General features: G+C 39.5%; 1 protein-coding gene across 1 annotated transcript in view; it reads left to right on the top strand.

Annotated features, from left to right (window-relative positions):
- Window positions 1-26,649, top strand: part of LOC126262257 (centrosome-associated protein CEP250-like) — a 490,208-nt gene that overhangs the window by 395,983 nt on the left and 67,576 nt on the right. The window contains exons 14-15 of the mRNA XM_049958743.1: window positions 7,145-7,214; window positions 8,387-8,764. Of these exons, the coding sequence (XP_049814700.1) occupies window positions 7,145-7,214; window positions 8,387-8,764 (448 nt within the window). The remainder of the gene's footprint in view (window positions 1-7,144; window positions 7,215-8,386; window positions 8,765-26,649) is intronic.

Here is a 26,649-nt window from a genome sequence, read left to right as displayed (position 1 = left end):
AGGCAGCATTTATCTCTCTCCCCACCTGCACACTACTATCCCTTCTCCTTCCCCACCCCCTCCAGATTGCTGCTTGCATACCATGTAATGTTGCATTCCGGCCCGATATACTGGAGTTGGCAGCCATGTGCACATGAGGTGTGTGTGTGTGTGTGTGTGTGTGTGTGTGTGTGTGTGTTGGTTCAAAATGTTCAAATGGCTCTAAGCACTATGGGACTTAACATCTGAGGTCATCAGTCCCCTAGACTTAAAACTACTTAAACGTAACTAACCTAAGGACATCACACACATCCATGTCCGAGGCAGGATTTACCGTAGCAGCAGCACGGTTCCGGCTGAAGTGTCTAGAACCACTCAGCCACAGCAGCCAGGTGTGTGTGTGTGTGGGGGGGGGGGGGGGCTCTCTTATACTGACAAAGGCTGTGGCTGAAAGCTATATGTGAGTGTCTTTTAACTGTGCATGTCTGCAACTTGACATGGCTTCATTATGGTAAGCAGCAGTCTGTCTTTTCCTGCATTGTTGATATTTCTTACCTAAAGTTTCAGTTGTTTAAGAGCTCTGAGATATTTAGCTAGTCATGAAGCATATACTGGAAAGACAGATTAAACATCATACGAGGGGGAGTGTTTATTGAGATCGAAGTTGAGTGTGACAGTGAAGTTATGTGGTCATGTATAACAGACCTAGGTGGAAACAAATAATTGTTGGATGTTTCTACTGGCCACCTGATTGCGCTATGACAGTTCTAGAGTCATTCCAAGGAAGTCTATGGTCAATAGTGCATGAATACTCAGACCATGCAGTAGTAGTTGAGGTGACTTTAACCTACCACATATGAATGGGATGTCAATGGATTCATTGGGGGGGGGGGGGGGGGGGGGGGTTGTATAGACAGACAGTCATGCAAAGTACTTTTGAACAAGTTTTCTGAAAACAGTTTTGAGCAGGCAGTTTGGCAGCCCACCTGCAATGGAAATATCTTAAACCTTGTAGCTACAAACACGCCGGACCTTATTGACAGCATTAGTATGTCATACCTTACCAAAAGACCTGGCTGAGAACTTGAGAAAATTCTTGTCTTATGTAAAACCACTAAGCAGGTCTAAGGCCTTCATCCACTCACTCACTGATCAGTCAGGTTTGGCAGTTGAAAATAGCAAAACAAAAGTCAAAGTTTAAATTTCCGCATTTAAGAAATTGTTCACACAGGAGTCGTACAGAGATACTGTCATTTGAGCATTGAACAGGCTCCTGTATGGACTACATAGTAATCAGTATCCCTGACAGAGAGAAATAACTGAAAGAGCTGAAAACAAACATGTCATCAGGTCTGGATGGAACACAATTCAGTTTTACAGAGACTACTCTATGGCAATGGCCCATACTTAGCTGGTTCATCCAGCACAAAGTCTTAAGCAACTGAAAAAAAAGTGCAGGTGACTTCTGTATATAAGAAAGGTAAGAGAATGGACCCACAAAATTACAGAGCAACATCCCTAACATCGGCTTGCTGCAGAATCCTTGAACACATTGTCAGTTAGAATATAATACATTTTCTAGTGACCTAGAAGCTTATGTCCATGAATCAGCATGGTATTAGAAAGTGCCGCTCATGTGAATCTCAGCTTGCCCTTTTCTCACATGGTATGCTGTAGACTATGAATGAAGGGCAACAGGCAGATGCCACATTTCCAGAAAGCATTTCAGACAGTGCCCCAATGCAGACAGTTAATGAAAGTATAAGTATATGGAATATTGCCCCTGATGGTGAGTGTTCATCAGAGACAAAGGTATTTTCAGGAGTGCCCCAGGCAAGTGTGATAGGACTATTATTATTTTCTATATGTTGAGTTGGTGCTTAAGCTCAGACCATTTTTCGAAAAGTTTAATAAACGTGGCAAATGCACATAACAGAGAGTTTAAGCATCAATAATATATTATCCTTCATAATTACAAAAGTTTGTGAGTGCTGGAGTAACATTTCAATTTTGCGACTGTAGAGGTCACTTGGTTTTCAGGTGAAGAACATGTCAAGCCATGCAGGAGTGCATTTTCATTGGGAAAGCAAGTTTCTTGAAGGTTGTTTGACAGAGAGCAGAAAAGGTGAGAATCTGAAGGTGGAAGATTAGGTGAATAAGATGAGTGTGGAATGACTTCCCAACACATCTCCTGTGTAGTGTTTTTTGTCAGTCTAGCAGAATGCGGGTGGGCATTGTCGTGGAGTAGCATCACTTCAGGCAATCTTCCTGATCACTGTTCACGTCTCAGTTGTTGACAATAAATGTCAGCAGTGATGGTTACATCTTGGGGAAACAATTCTTATGACACTGCACTGTTGCTGTTTCACCAGATGCATAACATTATCTTTTGTAGATGTGCAAAGGTCTTTGTACAGGGATCTGCTGCTTTGTTTGGGCTCAGTCATTCCTTTCTTTTCCTTATATTAATACAAAGACACCATTTCTCATCATGAGTGATGAGCAAGCATAGATGCACAATGCTGATTTTTGTGATTTTGGCTTAAAACATGTGACAGCCATTTTGAACCTTCCCCACAGCATGCAAATATCACATACTGGTAGAGTGATAACAGTTCATCATAGCTGCCAGTTCTCAAGCACACTGACATGGATCATTGTGGATCACAAACTGTACGTTTATGTGGATGGGTAGGGGAAAAAACCATAATGTTTGGATACAGCATTAGTAGTGTCTTGCTTAACACAGTCACTTCATTTAAATATCTGGGTATCATGTTGCAAAGTGACATGGAATGAGCATATGTGGATTGTGGTATGGAAGGTGGAGGGTCAACTTCAGTTTATTGGGAGAATTTTGGGAAAGTGTGGTTCATCTGTAAAGTAGACTGCATATAAGATGCTAGTGCAACCTATTCTTGAGTACTGTTTGAGTGTTTAGGATCCATACCAGGCTGGGTTAAAGGAAGACATTGAAACAGTTCAAAGGCCACTGCTAGATTTGTTACCAGTAGGTTCGAAAAACATGCAAGCGTTATAGAGATGCTTTAGGAACTCAAATGGAATTGCTGGAGGGAAGCCAACATTCTTTTTGAGGAACACTATGGAGAAAAATGAGAGAACTAGCATTTGAAGCTGACTGCATAACAATTCTACTGCCACCAACATAAATTACACATAAGTACCATGAAGATAAGATACTTGAAATTAGGGTTTATATGGAGGCAGTAGTTTTACCCTCACTCTGTTTGCGAGTGGAACAGGAAAGGAAATGAGTAGTAGTGGTACAAGGTACCCTCCATCACACACCTTACGGTGGCTTTCAGAGTATGTTTGTAGATGTACAATGGGCAATACTATGTGCCACAATCTTCACAGTGCCTTCCACAGTATGAGTGCAGATGTATAATTTCTGTCTGTTGAAGTGAGGTATTCATGTGTGGTGGTACAAGGAAGCAACTGATAGCATTTGTCCCAACAGTCTATAAAGGTAGGGAAATTAAGAGGCAATGCTTGAAGACAGGATGTGCAGACAGTGACATGTGATAGTAATAGGCAGTATTGATCAATTACCTTCCCCATGGACAGCGATTAAAAGATGACAATTCATGGGTTTTGTGACAGATGTAGTTCACACAAAGGAAAGTGGTTGCATTGTCAGAGTTGTTAGTCAAGAAAAGAACCAGAATCATAAATGTTAGTAATGAATTCTAAATACTCAACAAAGTACAGACCACTGCAAGTTACTGACATTGAGAATCCTGATTGGCATTAAAGAATTTAGGAGTAAAGGTGACAACTCCTGGAGTAGCAGAGGTGTTGAGTCATTGACAGGCACATAAACAAGGCTGAAAGCTGTACTATATACATTATATAGTGTGCAGTACGGCTGGGCACACCCTTGTGCAGTGAACGAACCACCAGCCAATCAGAAGGGAAATGGTAATTGATGATCAGTTGTGGAATAGTGTCTGGAGATCACTGGAGGGGGGGGCAGGGGGGGGGGCACAGCATGCTTTGCCAAGAGCGAGGACCAGAGGGAGCAAAAGCGTGTTCTGCTAGCATCCTTGTAGCCAGCATGTGATACCTTCCCTATAAGTCTCATTGATCATTCAGCTGCTGCATGAGGAAACTTTGTCTATCAGCATTCTTAACCAGAACAAACTGCTTTTATGCTGAAGGGTGGTTGGAACTGGCATGTAGGCCATGAGATGTAGTAAGTGTTAGAATAGAAGAATGGCAGCTTGCGTAGTATGGACATACAATGTGAATGACATATGACAGGTGGCCAAAGATCACAGAACAGCAGAAGACAGGGAAGGTATAACCGATGGCAACAGATGTATGGGATGCAGTGACAGCTGTAGGAATCTGAGAGAGAGAGAGAGAGAGAGAGAGAGAGAGAGAGATTTAGCTGGACTTTGTGCTTTTTCCCTGAAAATTTATATTACCACCCACACTTCTCACAGATTTCGCACTCACTGGTTCTTGTTATTTTCTTTATGCTAGCAGGTAAAGTTCACTGAGAAATCTGCTGGATAGTACACTTTTGGCAGCTTAACTGTATCTAGAGTTCACTTTGTGGATCTGTCTACAGTTTTATGGTAGTTAAGACTTCTGGTAAGACTCAGTCCTCATTTACTAACTTTTGTTTGTGTATTGTCTTTCCCATTATATTTTATGAACCAGGATCACCTTATCCATTTAACCTGAGTTTGCTTGTAGAAGGATTTTATTCCAATCTCAGTGAGTCCATTGGATTCACACTTTAAGAATACGTAATGCCCTTTAAGTCTTATATTGACCTCTTACAATACATATCAATTTTATGTTGATATGCCTGCCTTGCAGTCATTAGTCTATAGCTAACAGTCTACACCAAACCTCATTTGATCTAATCACATATATGTAGCTCCATTGCAATTCAATGCTCAGAGGTTTAAATGGGCTACCAGGGTGAAAAGGCTGATGTAAAGGGACACTTTATACACATCCCTCCAGCCAGCTGTCTGTAAGACTGCTTTGAAACTCACTCTTGTCTATTCATTACCATGTAATTATTGTTAGGTAAGTTATTAATTGTGGCTCATGTGAATCACGGTCAAAGAGGGTATTCGCTACTGAATAAACATTCATGTCACTGTTTAAGTGTTCACCGACAAAAATATTGTGTACTAGTGTGCTGCTTTCCTATGCAATTATGGCATGAAAATTAACAACAAAACCTATAAGTATTAAGTGATATTTCCAAATTGTTTCTCTTATTTGAATCTTTCAGAAAACGAATATTAACATTTCCACTGTTTCTCATTTACTGTCTTTTGTTTGCTAGTTGGCGTAATACATATTCAAGTTTTTCTAAGAATATCTTAAAGTTTTCCATTGTGGATCTATGTATTATTACTGTAACATTTATAAATGACCTTTCTGGTAGCAACAGTTCACAAATGCAGGCTTCCAATTCTTGATCTAAGCAGAAATAATTATGAACGTGATGTTATTTTTAACTTACATGACAGCTCCTTCTTTATCTGTATTTTTCCTACTGAAATCGGTTGCTGATTTTTAGTCATTTATGGTTAGCATATGGATTCCTTTATGTACAGGCTGCTCAGGCAGATATAATATATCAACTTCCTTTTGACATCACATAAATGGATAAAAAGTGCATTAACTTTGTTTTTTACTCCTCTAACATTCTGATGCATCATGGTAAGACTGAAACTTCCTGGCAAATAAAAACTGTGTGCCAGACTGGGATTCAATCACGGGACCTTTGCTCTTTCCAAGCAAGTGCTCTACTGCTGTTCAAGCATGGCTCATGATCCATTCTCACAGCTTTACTTCTGTCAGTACCTCATCTTCTGCCTTCCAAACTTCACAGAAGCTCTCCTGCAAAACTTGCAACACTAGCACTTCTGGAAGAAAGAATACTGTAGTTTCCATAATGAGATTTTCACTCGGTAGCAGATGTAAAACTTCATGGCAGATTCAAACTGTGTGCTATACCCAAACCCGGGATTTTTGCCTTTTGTGGGTAATTGCTCTACTGCCTGAACTACCCAGGCAATGCTCACAACTATCTTCACAGCTTTACATCTGCCACTACTTCATCACATCTACTAACTTTGAAGCAACACTCCTGTGAAACTTGCAAGACTAGCAATCCTGGAAGAAAGGATACTGTGGAGACCTGGCTTGGTCGCACCCTAGAGGATGTTTCCAGGAGACTGCACTGATATGAAACTTTCTGGCTGATTAAATCTGTGTGCTGGACTGAGACTCAAACTTGAGACCTTTGCTTTCCACGGACAAGTGTTCTACCACTTGAGTTACCCAAGCACAGCTCATGAACCATCCTCACAGCGTTACTTCTGCCAGTACCTCATTTCCTACCTTCTGGCTGTGGCTAAGCCATGTCTCTGCAATATCCTTTCTTCCAAGAGTGCTAGGCTTGCAAATTTCTGTGAAGTTTGGAAGGTAGGAGGTGAGGTACTGGTGGGAGTAAAGCAGTAAGGAGAGGTCATGAGCTGTGCTTGGGAAGCTCAGATGGTAGAGCATTTGGCAGCAAAAGGCAAAGGTTGAGTCTCAGTCCGGCACACAGTTTTACTCTGCCAGGTAGTGCTGGTAGTGCACACTCCACTGCAGAGTAAAAATTCCATTCTGGCATGATAAGATTATTCAAACACGTTTCTTTTGTATGGGATACTTGATTTACCTGGACCTCTTTTAAAGCAGTGTGTCTGGAAAAAAAGTTAAACTTACCAAAAAAGGTCTTACTTCCCCCTCCCCAATATATTTTCAGCTAGCAGTTCAGCTAATCTATTTTTCTCCGTCAGAAGAAAGATAAGGTGCATGTTAGCAGTCAGAAGTAACATAATACTATAATTTGTAATAACTGTTTCCATTGCTTCAACATTTTTGTTTCTTGATTCCAGGGCATAAGAATTTTTTTCATCCTTTTTTCAATTGAATAATTTTTTGCAGTCCTTGTGTACTGTTTCCTTTATTTTTAGAAGTCTTGAAATCAGAGACTTTGTTCCATTTGTGGTTCTTGGCCTTGGTTAGTTCTTATATATTACGATAAAATAAATTGATTGTGTGCTATCACATGCGCAGGACTGTAGAAGAATGAAAATATTGAACTTGAATCCTTTTTTTTCAGGGCACTGAAGAATGCCCAAGCAAAACTGAGAAGCCAACAAGCCAGTGCACAAATGGAAAGGAGAGAAGAGGTATACAATGTAACGCTTTGCCTTCTTGTATTCATGTGTTCAGAGACTGCTATTATAACTTACCAATCTCTTTTAGTTCATGACTTGATCTAGTTAGGTACATTATTTCCTTTTTTATAACTATTATATCAGGACTTTCCTTAATTTGACATATTCTTCTAAATATTGGAGTGAATCAGTTCTGAAATTAATTTTTTTCCAGTGATTTTGTGTAAAGGATCAGAAACATGTTAATATAATGAATGAGAAGAATTTAAAATTGAAAAATATACTGGTACTTTGTGCTGTTGTGATATTATGTGAATCACTTTATTATGGTGCATGTGACAACTGATATTTATAAAATATAATTTGTTCTTCTTCCATTCTTTGCATTTTATACAGTAATTGGATCAATAACAGTTCTTCTTTCTTACACTAATGTATTTTAAATTTAAATAATTTATTACATGTGGATGTTTCCTAACATATCTTCTGTACTACATATTGTCATATATCAATTGAAATATTAATTTCTATGATGCTAAAAGCAATTTGAAAAAGTGATTAGTATGCATGTTCTTAAATATGAGAATTTAACTAATGTTAACTTTACAATATATGCATGTATCTTCTGTATCAGACATTCATGTATGATAATCTCTGTAGATCTTTACTAATATTGTTTTTTAACAATCCAGCAAATATTTTAACACTTACTAATACAGATTTTTCTCTCTCTCTCTCTCTCTCTACCACACTGTCCACACCATTCTTTACATTCCAATTAAAATGCTTCTATTTTCATCTCTTTCATCTCTTTATTTCTTTTGATTTGAAATAGCCTGGCCCTGCTGGTTTCTTGAAGAGCTTTTTTTAGTTTTCCTCTCCTGCTTTATCCTGTATCTTGTTTGAGTCTTTTTGTAGAGTTTTTAACATGTTTTAATGTGAGAGTTCATTTTTGCAATGGTAGCTGGTGTTGGGTAAACAGAAGCATTTCTGCTTTAGATTCTGTCTTTTTCTGTATTGTCTTCATCTATTTCAACACATCTTCTTGGTCCTTGCAACAGTATCAGAATTGTATTAATTGACAGTATGATTTTTTTTGTTTCCCCTCCTATTTGTGTATCTTTTGTTTTGTTCCTGCAATTCATATTTGAGTTTCAATCCCTACACTGGAACACAAAATATAGGTGGAAATGCAGGACAAGGCTGTGGAAACCATTCTGAACATCAGCAGCAAAAATGCTTCGGAAGTTATGGAAGATGCTAAAGAAGAAAAGAGTGATGGTTTCGATGATCGAGTGAGTGAAATTCAAGAACTTAAGGAAGAACTCAAGAAACGTGGGCAAAAGGTGTCTGAACTGGAGAAAGAAATTGGTACCCTGGAAACTGCTCTTCAGGAGAATGCAAACATAGCTGAGCTTGAGGAACTGGTTGTGGTGGTTCGACAGAAAGATGACAGAATTGAGGAGCTGGAGGAGGCACTTCGTGAAAGTGTTAGAATAACTGCAGAAAGGGAGAAGGTGTTACATCAGGAATCAACACGTCGGAAACAGATTATGGAAAAGGTAAGAAACTGTACTCAATCATACAAAATAACACTTTCACGATCATAAATTATTATCCTCACTTAGATTTCAGTATTACTTATTTTTAGATGTGCAGCCCATGTAAATGAATGTTGTGTACTGTGAAAAGCCCCCTAGCGCCTAATGTTATAGCTATTCTTGAAAAAATTAACATAGAAATTATAAATATTGATCTTAGCCCCCAAGTAATAAATAAATGACAAAAAGAGGAACACTTCATCTGACTGAAACTCAATGCTTAAAGGTACTACAGTTTTACATGTGATTAATTGTATGTTCAGGGTGTCTGAAAACAAACAAATAAAACACAGTATGAACTATATTGAGATTTATATAGATGGAAAGTGAAACAAAAGTTAGTTGGTAGCACTGTTACAGTGTGCATGTATGAATACAAGAATAATGAGGAATGTAAATGTTTACTACAGGAAAAGGTAAAGTGAGAGAAGGTTTTCCATTGGTAGAACATAACATGCATATTTTGGACGATCAGAATGAAGTCTATAAAGCATATTCAATTTCTTTCTTGCAGTCATCATGGTAGGGTACTCAGCACTCATAAGAGTATCGTAGGACCAGCAATGTTGACAGACAGGAAGTGTTAAATCACAACAGAGAAGAATATCACTCTTGCAGTTCACCAGAATGATATACACTAAATGCAACACCATTTTGAGGAATTTAAAAACCACCAGTCATGCAGCAGAAAGACAACTGAATATGCAAAAATATGCAATTTGAATACAAGCAAATTAGCATCAAGATGAATGTTTAGTACTGTGTAGTTAACTCTTATACCACAGAAACGTTCTTCATTTAGCCCATTGTGGTCTGTATCGCTTACCTAGATAGACTACAACATTATGTCATTTCATAATATTACGATTCTTTCTGCAGGAGATTTATTACAGAAAAAATATACCACTCTCATGTGCAACATGGCATTCACATTGACAGATCATGGAAGTGATGCTGAATGTACCACTTCCTCCCTACATAAATGCCATTGCAATGAATTTAATAACATCAGTGACACTAACTCTTCATTTTTGTGATTTCATTCCTGTACACCCTGCACTGCCAGACACTAGCCGCATGATCTGGTATGTGACAACCTCAGAGAAATGCAAGTTTAAATGCAAAATAAGACACTGTGAATAAAGGCATCAGTGACATGGCGTGCCCTCCTGTTGGGCAAATTCCATAGCTCTTTGAGAGTGGTTGATAAACACAGACATGAACTGCCTACATACAGCACACTAAACATGTTCTATAAGGTTTAATACCCAGAAAAGAGAAAGTGATAAGGACTTAGGGTGCCAAAGTTAATCAACCACCATTGTTTGTCTGGCATGTGGGATTTTAGCTGCATTTACACTTGGTGCCCTCTGTTGAGAATGATGTAGATGGTTGGAGAAAGGATGTCTGTATTGTACTAGAATCTATTTTTTTGGTTCTGATCTATCTGTGTTTTACAACAGCACTTTCTATACTGTCTCCACATATGATATTCCATACCATCTTTTTTGGCTACTTATGTCTTTGCTGGCCCTCTAGTTGCACATGTGCAGTTTTGAGATGGTGTAGGAGAAGACAAATCAAATTAAATGATTTTTTAATACTTTTAACAGAAAACAATTCAAATGCCGAAAAAAGATGTTTTTTTCCCATGTGTTCTTGCATGCATCATTATTGTATTTGTGATTATTATGGGATGACAAATTTGGGAGAGAAAAATGAAGTTTATTCTCTTTTAGAGTTCAGGATTTCATTTGCAGCACTAGGCAACAAATGTCAAGAAACTGGTTCACCTCCAGGTCTTGATCTAAGCAGACTTAGAAAAATTCATCTGTGAAAAATGTCACTCCTGACAAGTATGTACTCATATCAGTAAGATCCAGGATGGAAAGTGTGCCAACAAGAAATGTCTTGATGATTTTCTGATTGTGAAGTAGATTTTTTGTGCCTGGGTATAAAAACATACCAAAATAAGCAAATTATGTATAACAATAGCCTGTACAATACCTTTGAATGAATGATGACCCTGTACAAACAATATTTTGTAAACAAATTATTTATAATACAGTTGTAAAAACATTTTTTTGATTCAACAAACCACATTAGAACTTATCACAAGGCATTTCATTCAAATTTATTACATTCATTGTTACAAAGTTATGATTTTTAAAAAGATACATGCTAAAAGCATTAGGACATACCCCAGCCCCATTCTTGGCTTTTGAAATCAGTTGTGATTCTATTTAGTTAGTTAAAATGGAAGAGGATGTAGATGAAGACAAAATGGGAGATAAGATACTGTGTGAAGAGTTTGACAGAGCACTGAAAGACCTGAGTCGAAACAAGCCCCCCGGGAGTAGACAACATTCCATTAGAACTACTGATGGCCTTGGGAGAGCCAGTCATGACAAAACTCTACCATCTGGTGAGCAAAATGTATGAGACAGGCGAAATACCCTCAGACTTCAAGAAGAATATAATATTTCCAATCCCAAAGAACGCAGGTGTTGACAGATGTGAAAATTACCGAACTATCAGTTTAATAAGTCATGGCTGCAAAATACTAACGCGAATTCTTTAAAGACGAATGGAAAAACTGGTAGAAGTGGACCTCGGGGAAGATCAGTTTGGATTCCGTAGAAATGTTGGAACACGTGAGGCAATACTAACCTTACGACTTACCTTAGAAGAAAGATTAAGAAAAGGCAAACCTACGTTTTTAGCATTTGTAGACTTAGAGAAAGCTTTTGACAATGTTAACTGGAATACTCTCTTTCAAATTCTGAAGGTGGCAGGGGTAAAATATAGGGAGCGAAAGGCTATTTACAATTTGTACAGAAACCAGGTGGCAGTTATAAGAGTCGAGGGTCATGAAAGGGAAGCAGTGGTTGGGAAAGGAGTGAGACAGGGTTGTAGCCTCTCCCCGATGTTATTCAATCTGTATATTGAGCAAGCAGTAAAGGAAACAAAAGAAAAATTCAGAGTAGGTATTAAAATTCATGGAGAAGGAGTAAAAACTTTGAGGTTTGCCGATGACATTGTAATTCTGTCAGAGACAGCAAAGGACTTGGAAGAGCAGTTGAACGGAATGGACAGTGTCTTGAAAGGAGGATATAAGATGAACATCAACAAAAGCAAAATGAGGATAATGGAATGTAGTCAAATTAAATCGGGTGATGCTGAGGGAATTAGATTAGGAAATGAGATACTTAAAGTAGTAAAGGAGTTTTGCTATTTAGGGAGTAAAATAACTGATGATAGTCGAAGTAGAGAGGATATAAAATGCAGACTGGCAATGGCAAGGAAATCGTTTCTGAAGAAGAGAAATTTGTTAACATCGAGTATAGATTTAAGTGTCAGGAAGTCGTTTCTGAAAGTATTTGTATGGAGTGTAGCCATGTATGGAAGTGAAACATGGACGATAACTAGTTTGGACAAGAAGAGAATAGAAGTTTTCGAAATGTGGTGCTACAGAAGAATGCTGAAGATAAGGTGGGTAGATCACGTAACGAATGAGGAGTTATTGAATAGGATTGGGGAGAAGAGAAGTTTGTGACACAACTTGACTAGAAGAAGGGGTCGGTTGGTAGGACATGTTTTGAGGCATCAAGGGATCACAAATTTAGCATTGGAGGGCAGTGTGGAGGGTAAAAATCGTAGAGGGAGACCAAGAGATGAATACACTAAGCAGATTCAGAAGGATGTAGGTTGCAGTAGGTACTGGGAGATGAAGAAGCTTGCACAGGATAGAGTAGCATGGAGAGCTGCATCAAACCACTCTCAGGACTGAAGACCACAACAACAACAACAACAACAAGTGAGCAGACTAATATGAAACTATATAAAATCTTGTCAGTATGAAAGTCAAAATTGTGTTTCGCTTGAACTGACAATCATTTGTTGAGTAATAATCCTGAAAACATAAAAAAGAGGCTAGAGGTGTGGATCTGTGGGGAGTGGAATGTGCTGGTGGTCTACTGAAAGCCAAAAGAAACTGTAGCAACAGTAGCCCAACAAATAAAAATAACAGTCAAACTGTGCCATACCAAGTATTTGGTCATCATACTTCAAATTAATATTTCATAAACATACTTTTAAAAAAGTTTCTAAAAATAAGTAAGTAATCTTGAGTCCTTTTAACAGTTTTTCACAGATACAAATATGAAGCCTTCCTCTATCAGTGTAGGGGTATTACTGTTTCTTCATCATGTCCATTAACATCTTGTGTGCTTGAATTTTCTAAAAAGTATTAGAAAGTTCTAACCTTTTAAAATCACAAAGAATTTTAAACTTACAGATTATAATTTGAGCACAATCAGTCAAATAAAATAGGTTTCATTGAAAACAAACACTAGTTACTGCTTGACAGTTGTTCCACAGTGAACCAATTTACAAATATATACATCAAATAATTGCTTAGTTACCCGTCCCTGTGACTGATCACTTCTCAGAACTACTCATGCCACCTACATCTGTCCTTAACATCAACAAGGTACCTCTAGAAATTCACTGCAATATACAAGTGAGTTTGCGGTACCGCCAAGTATCATCAGATTGAAGGTTGAGTAAATGAATGTACAAGTCTCAAATCTTTTCCGAAAACCCTTAGATCAATGGCAGTCTCAGTATCCCACCACAGTTCTAACAGAAACACATTTTTCACACAGTTCTGCTGCACTTTTCACTGTGACAACTTTCTTTAGGGAGACTTAAACCTGGAACCACCTGCTTGAATGGTCACAATGCCTCAAAAGTTCCAAGGCTGGCATACCATATATCTGTCCAATGTAGTCAACAGCCATTTCATGGTCTGTATGCCTTCTCAACACACCATGAAACCATTGTCAGCATCCTTACGGAGTTCAAACACTGTCATGTCTCCTCCACCTCACCTGCAGGCCCACTTCACACTCCTTTCTCAGTGTGCGTGCAGTGGTACTTGCCGTCACTGACCAGAGACACTCTCCGCACAATACTGACTGACCTCTCTCCTTGCTCATGCCTCAATCCACTGATTATATCCCACAGTCCACAGTGAATATCTTTTGGAGAATGTTGTTGGAGATTGGAGATGCTTCAGATACGATAAAAAAAAAAATTAACCTTATGTGAGTAACATGGTTTATTCTTCCCCCCCCCCCCCCCCCTTAAACTTCCTCCCCCTTCTTCTGGGGGTGATTCAGACTTCACCTATGGTGCATTACAATTCAGAGCAGAGGGGTCGAGACAATGCTGAGTAGCCTTTTTTTCCGTTTCTTTAAACTACATAATAAGATCATAAAAATGCAAACATAACAGGCATACAAATACACAAAAAATTTGAGAAACTACACAGGTTGCACCATAAAGCTTACTTCATAGCACACTGTAGAGTGTTGTTGAGATGGCATCATGTACCAAGAGAGAGACTGGGGAATACAAGTCTAATGACTTACAGATGGACCTACAAATCTGAGCAACATTTTACTTGTTACACTATAAGCCTCCTTACTTGCTGCACAAAAATTTCTGATAAAATCCTTATCCCCAGTTTTAACCATCATTGGCTGTCTTATTAGGTTTACCTCTCAGCCTCTCTGTGATGTGCAGCTGTTGGTCTTCTGTGTGCAGCTGTTGGACCTCTGTGATGTGCAGCTGTTGGACCTCACCTGTTTTCTTTAATAGTTGTAGGATCACTTTTCTCATGTAAATTGTCAATCACCCACAGGTTACACAAGGGAGAATTAATCGTATATGCCAGCATGAACTTTAGTGTGGAAGTTTGATGACTTTCAAGATTAGTGATTTTGAAAACATAACATAGCCATGGAACTGACTGATACCTTCTTGTTTGATCCTGAGCATAATACATAGTCAATGGCTGCCTTGAGATTATATCTAACCCTTTCCACAAAAGAGGGCTATGGTAAATAGGGAGTGGTGGTTACATGGGTAATGGTTTGACTACTAAAACACATCATTTAAATTGTATGGAATGAAGGAGCATTATCACTCTCCAGAATTGTTTCTTAAGGCCATTATACTAGTGTCTGCCATCATGCACCAAGTAGGAACTAGCCATACGAATGTTGAAACTGCATCTACCACCATGAATAGGTATCTACTAGCTTTCCAAGATCGCCAAGGGAGGTGGTGCAGTGGTTAGCACACTGGACTTGCGTTCGGGTGGATGACGATTCAAACCCGTGTCCGGCCATCCTGATTTAGGTTTTCCATGATTTCCCTAAATTGCTTCAGGCTAATGCCAGGATGGTTCCTTTGAAAGGGCATGGTCGACTTCCTTCCCCATCCCTCCCTAATCTGATGGGACCAATGATCTCGCTGTTTGGTCCCCTCTGCCAAATCAACCAACCAACCAACCTTCCCAAGATCATCATAAAAGGCTCAGAATATGCACCCCTGTGGCCTGCCATTACTTGCTTTACTGATTTTACAAACTTGGCATTGTCCCAATAACTTTCATATATCCATACCCTAATTGGTGACAAGCATACCACACACAGAGGAATTCTTCCAGCTGTATGTGGGTGTTCCAGAACCCATCTCAGCACCTGATTGTCAATTTCCAGTGTACAACTTTTGTGCTCCAGATAGAAGTGGAACTTCTCTACTGCAAATAAGACCAATAAAGCTTTCAATTTGTACACTGAATAATAGGCTTCTATTTCAGACAATGCCCTGGAGGCATGTTCTGTTGTTACATGTTCCCCATTTTCTTCTTGCAAAAGAACAGCAGCCACTCTGGTCAGAGATGCATCAGTCTGACAGATAAACAGTTTCTCGAAATCCAGACGTACCAACACTTGAGTGTTCATAAGTGCCTTCTTCAGCCCTTCAAAGACAGCTTGTTTTGGATCCATCCAACGAAATTTCTGGCCTTTTCTTCACAGTTCTCTGACAGGTACTGCTAACTGGCTAAAGTTAGGAACAAATTCTCTAAAAATGCTATCATCTGTATGAGCCTAGCAACACCTTTAGCAGTTTCAGGTGAAGGAAACATAGAAATGGAGTGTGTTTTTACCTGATCAATCTGCACTCTCTTCCCTGAGATTGTACAACCTAAGAATAAAGCCAGGGAGTGTGCTAAACTAAACTTTGATGATTTCATTGTAAGGTATGCTTCTCTTAAATGCTGAAGCATCTGTTCTCTGTGATCCATGTGTTCTTCTAAAGAAGCACTATAAATAATTATATCATCTAAGTAATTACATAAAAATTTAAATTTTAAGTCATCAAATACAAAATCAAATAATTGGGAGAGCACAGGAGCTCCTGCTACCAACCAAAATGGAACCCTTTGGAATTCAAAAAGATTCCATTCAGTCCACATGCAGTGACTGCCTTTGACTCTTCAGTCAGAGAAATCTGATAGTATACCTGGTTTAAGTCAAAAATAGTAAAATACTTAGCCCCCTTTAACCAGGCAAAAGAGTTATGCAAATCAGGAAGCAGCACTGACTATAAATTAACCTTCTTATTTAGATGCCTGTAGTCCACCACCTGTCCAACCTCCCCTCCCCCTGCTCCCTTCCTCCCAGGTTTACAGAACCAAAGCCATGGGTGAAACATAAGTTGATTTAGAGGTTTCAATAACCCCTTGTTGCAATGACAAATGTACAATCTTTTTCAGTGCTTTGTTTTTGGAGGCAACAATCTATTTGGCATTTGTTACCCAGGTCCTGATTCATAAGCTTTATTTGATATTTAACCTGGTTGTTCATACCTAACCTTTGAGTCTGTACATTGCTATATACTCCTAGTAAGTTACCACACTCTTCCAGTTTCTGTGGTGGCAGTTTCCCTACATCAACCTGCTCGAGTAACAAATTCTGGGCTACTTGTGCCTTATGGATACATTAATTAGCAATATGGCCACAAAGCGAATTCGTCTTTCCCAGGTAGAACTTAGATGAAAACTTCCTTGCCACCCCATCACAAAGTAACCCTGCCCCCCCTTTTGCAACAAGTCATAGTCTAGTATCAATTCATTTCAGCAACCAACAGAGATTTTCTATAAAGGCATCTGTATACCAATCTTCACTACAATCTCTGTGATTATCTTCAGTCCTGAACTTCCTGCTGCCTCATCTCTCACTTTAATCTAACATAACCTTGGAAGCTTACAAACCCCAATATTTGCCTGATACCTTTGGACTTCCATTTTGGAGACATAACTTCCTGAATCATTCAGTGCACAGACTGAGTCTTTATTTACATGAGCACATACAAGTGGCAACTTATTATTTTTCCAACAACTTATTATTTTTACCAGTGATTATTTTACTGCACTGATTGGCAGCAAGCTCTTGTGATCCTTACTCTGTTTCCCTAGTTATTATTCTTGTCTACCCCCTTCAATTTATCCCAACAATTATGCATCACTTGCTTTTCCTTATGGCGTCTACACAATGCCTTAGCCAACATACCGATATCATGTACGTAATTAGGCAAAGTCTCATCTTCACTATGAATCCATGAATAAATGAATGTGGTCATTCATTAGCCTTTTGGGAACATATTCCTTACTAATTATTTCTTGTAATTTTTTAAAAGGACCCTTTTGTTGAATAATCTGATGAATTGTATCGCAGAATATTCCCTTACCTAATGGATACAATATTTTAAAAACATAACTACCACCCACATTATATACCTTACTCAATTCCACCATTTTCACAAGAGACCTTAATGTCTTTTTCGGTTGTGGAAGTGGTTCTTTCAACATAATACCTATCTTTTGTGTGTGCCTGCTTATCTGAGTGGTAATGCGTTTCCCTACCATGCAGTGGGCCTTGGTTAAATTCCTGGCCAGGTTGGAGACTTCTCTGCTCTTAGACTGGATTTCATCACCACCATCATGCAAGTTGCCCAATGTGGCATCACCTGAAATAAGACTTGCACCCAATGGTTGAACTTCCCCAGATGAAGCCTCCTGGCCATCAATGCTACACAATCATTTCATTTCATTTTTACCTATCTTTTGTGACACTGGTACAAATAAATTTGGAAGTTTAGTGAACTGATATGATGTAGAACAATCCAACAGAGTAGTCCCTTCTTTCTGGACTGCAAATGGATTTCATCTGCTTCACTAGTACCTTTAAAACCTTAAAAACTTAGACGTGGTGATCACCTTCTAAAACCTTAAAAACTTAGACGTAGTGATCATCAATCACATTCAATAACTTCTGAATTTTACTTTTCTGTTCTCAGTCTCAATTAACTGCCTGCAAGTCTCTGATGTGATTCCAGCAATCTTTTGGCCTGTCTATGAGATGGTTCACAAGATATGAAAAAGGCCAACTTACTACCAGTCTCATCCAAGGCAGCTACCACAGTGGAGATGGCTGCACTCACCACACCTATCCACTTCGTCGTGATGTTTACTGTACGGTCAGCTGCATCCCATAGCTGCTGCATCAGATCTTCAACATTTCCTTGTGGATCCTCACTTTCAATTCGAAGTTCATACATTGTATTGTTCTTTTTCACATCATTAAGTACAGGGATCTCTTGGCACACCATGTTGCTAAAACAAAACTACACAACAATTTAAACAAAATTGATATTTCATAAACAAACCTTTGAAAAAAGCTTCTAAAAATAAGTAATTAGTTTCAAGACCCTTTAACAGTTTTTCACAGATACAAGTATGAAGCCTTCCTTTACCAGTATACAGGTATTACTGTTTATTCATAATGTCCATCAACACCTTGTGTACTCAATTTTTCCAAAAAGTATAACAAAATTTTAACCTTTTAAAATTACAAAAAAATTTTAAACTTACAGATAATAATTTGAGGAGAGTTAGTCAAATATGACAGGTTTCATTAAAAACAAATACTTGTTATTGCTGTACAATTGTTCCACAGTGAACTAGTTTATAAGAACATATGACAAATAATTACTTACAGTTACCCATCCTTTTGACCAGTCAGTTTTCAAAAGTTCTCATGCCACCTATATCTGGCCTCAACATCAAGAAGGTACCTCTCGCATTTCACCACAAGAAAACTTTTTCCAAGAGCCTTTAGATCAATGACATTCTCAGTATCCCATCACACTTCTTCATAAATATGTTTGTAACACAGTTCTACCATACTTTTCAGGATGATCACTTCCTTTAGTGAGACATAAACCCAAAACTCCCTGCTCAAATGGTCACAATGCCTCAAAAGTTCCAAGGTTGATATACCTTATATCTGTCCAATGTAGTTGATAACCACTTCCAGTCTTCTTTGTCCACAGTGGCAACCCTCAGTCCACATGCCTTCCCTGGCACACCACAGACCTGTTGTCAGCACACATACAGAGTACAAACACAGTCCCATCTCACCTGCCTTGCCTGCAGGCCAACTCCACAATCCCTCTCTGCTTGCACAGTGGTGCTCGCCACCACTGACCAGAGGCCACTCTCCAAGTAATACGGACTGACCCTTCTCCTTATTTGCATTTCATTTCAGTGTTTACATTCCTCATGCCACAATGAATGTCTTTTGGAGCACATTGCTGAAAGCACCTCATATATGATAATGGAATAATCGACCATATAATATGGTTCACATAATTTTCCTAGTGAAAACTCTTTTGAAAAAAAATCTTTATTTGCTGTGACTTTACTGGCATGTCTTTCTTTCACATTAAAGTTCCTGTCTCAACCACATTGTCTCTTGTCATTAACATAAAAATAAAAAATAAAATCTCTAGTGACAATGCAGCGTGTTGAAGTTTCAGGGATGTCAAACATGTCAAAGTTTATGTCATTAAAAGACAAGCAAATCATTGAAACTGTGTGTGCATTGTATTAAAAATAACTATACTGTACTCCTTATTGCTGTTCATGCTTGTCTTGGCTAAATATGATCAAATAAATTAGAAAGGAACATGTTACTTTCAGAAAAGCTGCTGCCACTTCAGTTATACTTGTATTGTTTTAAAGATACAAACAGAACTAACATGTGATCATTTATTAGAAGGCAGTAGACTGCTTACACTACAACTGTTCATTACATTTTCTTGCAAATCCTCAATTGCAAAGCAATGAGTGAGCAGTCATGCTCATATGCAATACAGCGTTTTCCCAGTTTATTTTTAACTTGTATAATTCTCAGGATTTCAGCTGGGTCACATTGTGCATTCCCTACGATACTCCATTAAACAGATTTGTAGCCACCTTCAGGTGGTTCTTGGTGGCTGCTGCTCTATTTGGGCCAACGTCCTATGTATGTTGGTCATTACACACTCCATTACTCTGCTCCTGTAGCAATCTGCTGCGGTGGTTAATGTTAGTGTTGTTAGTGATGGTGGTGGTGGTGGTGGTGGCTCGTAGCTGTGAACAGCAACCTTCTGTGTGTGTCTATGCTGACACTGCTGGGTGCAGACCCCACTGGGTGGGGACAATTTGCTTTTTCTTGGCTGAGTGCAGGATACCATACCTCACTATCATTGTTGATTAGACTGTCTTGGCATCTAATTTCAATTTTAATTATGCATTCCCAGAAGGAGTAAGATTTCCTATCATCTTGGTTTTGTTGTAATATATATTATCGCCAATTATTATTCTGTGGTCAGCAATGGCTGATTTGGAGGTCTGGAGTAATTCAGTTTATTGAGTATGTTCAAAGTACCTCTCTTTACTATATGTGCAGTTTCCCCAATGTATGCCTCATTGCAATGGCAGGGGATTTAGTAGGTCCCTCGCTTACAATGCCCTAGGTAATCCTTTATTAAACCTAGTATTATCGAGATCCTAGGGGATGGGCGAAATACACATTTGACAGTGTCATTCCAAAGTCTGCTGACTTTTCTGTGTGACTTACCTGATTATTGCTGTTCCTGTTGCTTTGGAATGTTGTCTCCAAGTGTGTCAACTCAGGTGGAAGGCTGTATTGTTGAAACGCCATAACGCTGTGAGTTATGACTGTTGGACACATGTAGATACAGATCAGTATGTGTAGGCTTCTTGTACACACAGTGTCACAATGTACCATCTGGTTTCCGTCTCACCAGGACATTAAGAAATGTGAGGGCGTCATCCCATTCCATCTCCGTGCTAAACAGTATGTTGGTGTGAAGTGAATTGAGGTGATGGTAAAATTCCTCTAAGCTGTCAAGTCCACATGGGAAAATTATGATTGTTTCATTCACATAACAACAGAAACAGGTTGGTTCTTGTTGGACTTGTTCCAATGCCTTCTCTTTTAAATCTTCCATAAATAAATTCACCACAACTGGCAACAGAGGCACCCCATGCTGATAATGTCCTTCTTTTCAAAATAATATCCATCAAACATGAAGAAGTTGAAGCGGTCGTGCACTTGGAAAACCTCATGAGGTTGGTCTCAAATTTCTTATTTATCAGTTCAATGGAAAATCCGGGATGGAATGTAACAATATTGTGAAAAGGAAAGTTGTTACTCACCATTTAGTGGAGATACTGAGTCGCAGATAGGGACACCAAAAAGACTGTCACTAATTAGCTTTCGGCCAGATCCTATTGGCCTTACTGACCAAAAGCTGATTTGTGACAGTCTTTTCATTATGCCCATCTGCGACTCAGCATCTCCGCTATATGGTGAGTAACAGCTTTCCCTTTCACAATTGCTATTTATCAGTTCTAGACTTACTAGTGGCCAACTCCTTCTACTCCATTGACGAATTTTTTAATAGAAAAAAATGATGTATTGTATATATTCATACAATTAGTATTGTTATTTCAGCTTAAAAAAAAATAGTGACATGTTCCACATCCACGAGGATCTCCTCAACACGGATCTATGGAACGAAAAACTTATCTAATCTAATCTAATCTCTAATCTGGATTCCTTTAATGATACCCTAGTGAAGAGGGTCACTTGTCAGAACTCACCAGCAGAACACCATCATTGGGCAAAGTCTTGCAGATGTTGTAAAAACTGAATGGACTTATAGGTATGATGTTATCATTTCCCCACAGATGGGCCCAGGAGAGCAGTCAGATGTTTGGCCAAGCCAAATGTAGCTGCGCCTATATTGCTGACTATGGGCAGCAGCGAGATGCCCTCTTATTGACTTTTATCATTCCGTACAATCAAGGTGGAGCAATACCATGGCAGCCCATACAGCAGTGGTGCAACAACACCAGATCTTCACCACCAAAGAGAAACATTTCAAAGACAGGAAGAGTGGCCAGGTGATAAGGTTTGGTCATCCTGCCTTCTGACAAAGGGAACACTGTGGCATTGCTTCTGTGCCCACAGTACAAACAGAAAATTTATAGACTTCTTGATGACACAGCATATAGGAAAAATAGAAAAAAAACATCAAATTTATTCACAGTACCTTTGGTGCAAAAACTGTCAAGAAAATTCAACCATAAGGTGCTACACCACCACAACTGTCTGAGCTGCCAAAAGTCCATAAGGAGGCATTTCACTACGGCCCATTGTAAGCAATATAGGAGCAGCAATGTATGGATAGGCAAAACACCTGAATGCTCTCATGAGTCCATCTGTGAGGAAGTGCCAACATCACATCCAGAATTCCATTCATTTTGTAGAACATCTGTAAGAATTTGAGACCAACCTTATGAGAATCATCAAGTTTGTGCTCACCCCAGCTCACATCCTCTTCAATGGAAATTGTTATGAACAGATGAATGATGTCAGCATGGGATGTCCTCTGCCACTGGTGGAGATAAATTTGTTCGTGGAAGATTTCAAGAAGATGTTGTTGGACCAAGTCCAACAAAACCCTAATGGCTTCTACCATTATGTGGATGACATGTTCATCAATGCCTACATGGATGGGAGAGCTTCTTGAACTTCTCTATCATCTGAATTTGCATCACCCCAACATCCAGTTTACCATGGAACTGGAACAGGATTGCATCCCCTCATTTCTTGATGTCCTGGTGAAATGGAAACCATATGGTAAGGTATGACTCAGTGTGCACAGAAAACTTACATGCACGGATCTGCATCTACTCACTGTCGGTAGTTACCACAACTCCAAATGCGAAGGCATTTTACACACACTTGTGTTCACAGGGTGCTATCCATCTGCAACCAAGACAGCCTACCAACTGAGATCAAGCACCTGGAGGCAACATTCTGAAGAAATTGTTACAACAGCAAACAGACAAGTGACCGAGTTTAGACTACAGCCAGAAAAAGAGGAGCACAAATCACTAGTGTGCATCTTGTTCATCAGCAACACAGTTAGAAAAGCAATCAAAATTTGGGAATGATACAATGTTAATTGTGTAGTATGCCTGCCCCCTAAGACCTTGAAGCTACAAAGTTCACTAAAGGATTAGGTAGGTCTACTGTAAACCAGAGGTCTACTAAATCCCCTGCATACATTGGGGAAACTGTGTGCATGCTTGAAGAGAGGTGCTGTGAACATAGACACTATGTTGTTGAATTTCACCAGACCACCAAATCAGCCATGGCTGACTACTTTATAAAAACTGGTCAGACTATAGACTACAACAAAATCAATATACTTAGGCAGTCTTCCTCCTTATGGGATTGCATTATTAAATAAGCCAGTGAAATGAGTGTCCAAGAATATCTGGTTTACAAAGATAGTGACCTACAAATGAGTTGGGCATGGGGCCCTGCACTGAGCCAAGAAAGAGCAAAAGGCTTCCATACAGTGAAGTCCACATCTGATGGCAATGGTGCAGAGACTGGGGGCCACTGTTCACAGCAGGGTGTTGCCACCCCCATCACAGCCACCACCCACCGTGGCAGCTGCATGGACCACTGCAGGAGTAGAGTGATGGAGGGAGCAATGGCCATCATATATAGGATACTTACCCAAACAGACCCGGAAATGACAATGAGTCAGTTTGCTGAAATACTGTGGAAAATTTATGACATAACGTGGGTGGATACCTGAGAATCACACAAATCATGCTTTTTCATGAGGCTGCCACTGAAACATAGCTTTATTATGACATACTTATGAATTATGCAAACAAATTGAGTGTTTCTAAAGCAAATTGATTTAAGAAAAATATAAAACTAAATGGAGACAAATGGCTGGCCAGGATTTACCTTCATGAAGTGAAATTTAAAGAACTGCCAATAAACAGATACAGAAGTACAGAATAATATTCTAGCTTTTAGAACAATTAGTTCAGTTAAAAAAGGGGGATGGACTTTGAAATAGCAGAAATGACTATCACCTCACTTACACACCAGGATAAGAAGAGACTTGCCTTTTGAGATGACATGGAAAATAAAGATGGAGAGGGAGATACAAGCACTGTCAGATTCAGTCCAGAGGCAGGGTGAGAAGTAAAGACAGGTTAAGAGGAAAAAAATGAGAAGTAGAATGAATAACACAATTAAGAAATAGGAGGAAAGTGGAGGAGGAGACATGGGAAACCAAAGAGAAAGACAGAGATGAAAATAAAAGTAATACAAAAGTTAAATGAGTACATAAAACAAAAAGAGGGTACATTAATGGAGGTTAAGTTGAGGAGGGTGATGGAATACAAGGATACGTTCTTATCTCCAGAGTTCAGGGAAACTAGTAGTAACTGGAAGGATTCAAATAAACTGTCTGCTGTAACAGGTAATTAGCTAACTTGAATGAGGCATACAACATGCTCAGAAACTGCCTGTTTCCACAGCAGACAATTCTTCTGTATTCATTTATGCACTCAGCCAGTTTAGTTGTAGACATTTCTGTACACACTCTAAGGGAAAAAAGGGAAAAAATGACCTATCTAAGGAATTATCTGAGTGGAATGGAAATCAGCAGATGTGGTGTACAAATACAGACAGACAAATGATTGCAATTTCATAAAAATTGGATGATTTCTTCAAGAGCAAGATCTTCACAAATTGAGCAAGTAAGTAATGCATTGGTTCACCTTTGGCCCTTATGCAAGCATTTATTCAGCTTGGCATTGATTGACAGAGTTGTTGGATGTCCTCCTGTGGGTTGTGCCAAATTCTGCCCAACTGGCACATTAGACTGTTAAAATCCAACACTTGTTGGATGGCCCTGCTCATAATGCTCCAAATGTTTTCAGTAGGGGAGAGATCTGGTGACCTTGAAGGCCAAATTGGATTTGGAAAGCATTTGTGAGCTGGTGCTATATTGCTGAAAGTTAAGACCAGGATGGCTTGCCTTGAAGGGCAACCATACAGGCGTAGAATATTGTCAATATACTGCTCTGCGTGGATGACAACCAAAGGGGTTCTGATAGACCATCACTCCTGGTTGTTGGGCTGTATGGTTAGTGACAGTCAGGATGATATAACACAGCTCTCTGGTGAATCTCCAGACACATCTTTGCTGGTCTTTAGGTCTCAGTTCAAAGCAAGAATCATCACTGAAGACAATTCTACTCCAGGCAATGAGATTCTGGGCCGAAGCTTATCTGGAGATGCCCCAGGTAGTGGTGGGATACCAATCCAACTGTTGCTTGCCATATGATCTGACAACCAGGAGTGATGGTCTGGGGTGCCATTTCTTTTCATAGTTCATAGCAGGACCTGGTTATTTCTCATCCTCTACACCCTTACAGCACAGCGGTAGTCAACAATATTCTGTGCCCCATTTTGTTGCCCTTCATGGCAACCCATCGTGGGCTTATATTTCAGCAAGATTATGCCCACCTGCACACAGCAAGAGTTTCAACTACTTGCGTTCATGCTTGCCAAACCCTACCTTGGCCAGCAAGGTCATGGATCTCTCCCCAATTGAGAATGTTTGGAGCATTATGGGCAAGGCCATCCAACCATTTTAAGATTTTGATGATCTAATGGTTTATATATGGTGACAGTACATAAAGCACAGACACACATGGAAATAACCACAAAGAAAACACTCAGTTGTTAAATAACCCAAAGTTGGCAAACAGTATTTCAATAGCACTGATAGTGGAAGCCTAATGAAAAATACAAATAATCAAGGGTGAGGATACCCTATCCACATTCCTCCAGAACCTCAACAGATCCTCACCCATTTGCTTCACCTGGTCTGACTCAACCCAACAAGCCACCTTCCTAGATGTTGACCTCCACCTCAAAGATGGCTACATCAGTACCTCTGTCCATATCAAACCTACTAATCACCAGCAATACCTCCACTTTGACAGTTGCGACCCATTCCATACCAAAAAGTCCCTTCCATACAGCCTAACCACCCATGGTCATCGCATCTGCAGTGAAGAGCAGTCCCTCCTGAAATATACTGAGGATCTCACTGAGGCCTTTACAGACCATAATTATCCTCCCAACCTTGTATAAAAACAAATCTCCTGTGCCTTATCTTTCCAGTCACCCACAACCTCCCAGAGTCTCACCATTGGGCCACAGAGGAGTTTTCCCATTGTAACTCAGTACCACCCAGGACTGGAGCAACTGAATTACATTCTCCACCAAGGTTTCGATTACCTCTCATCATGCTTTGAGATGAGAAATATCCTGCGCACTACACACTATTCTTTCCACCCCTCCAACAGTGGTGTTCTGCCATCCACCAAACCTACACAATATACTCATCCCTCCCTACACAACCCCTGCTCCCAACCCCTTGCCTCATGGCTCATATCATTTTAACAAATCTAGATGAAAGACCTGTCCCATACATCCTCCGACCACTACCTACTTCAGTCTGGTCACAAACATCACCTATACCAACAAAGGCAGGGCTACCTGTGAAACCAGTCATGTGATCTACAAGCTAAGCTGCAACCACTGTACTGCATTCTGTGTGGGCATGATAACCAACAAGCTGTCTGTCCACATTAATGTCCACCAACAAACTGTGGCCAAGCAACTACTGGACCGCCCAGTTGCTGAACACTCTTCCAAACACGCTATACACGAGTCTCATTGCTGAAC

The sequence above is a fragment of the Schistocerca nitens genome, chromosome 6 (assembly GCF_023898315.1).
Source record: "Schistocerca nitens isolate TAMUIC-IGC-003100 chromosome 6, iqSchNite1.1, whole genome shotgun sequence".
NCBI lineage: Eukaryota > Metazoa > Arthropoda > Insecta > Orthoptera > Acrididae > Schistocerca > Schistocerca nitens.
The sequence above is the reverse complement of the archived record's forward strand: the minus strand, read 5'-3'. Positions and strand labels throughout refer to the sequence as shown.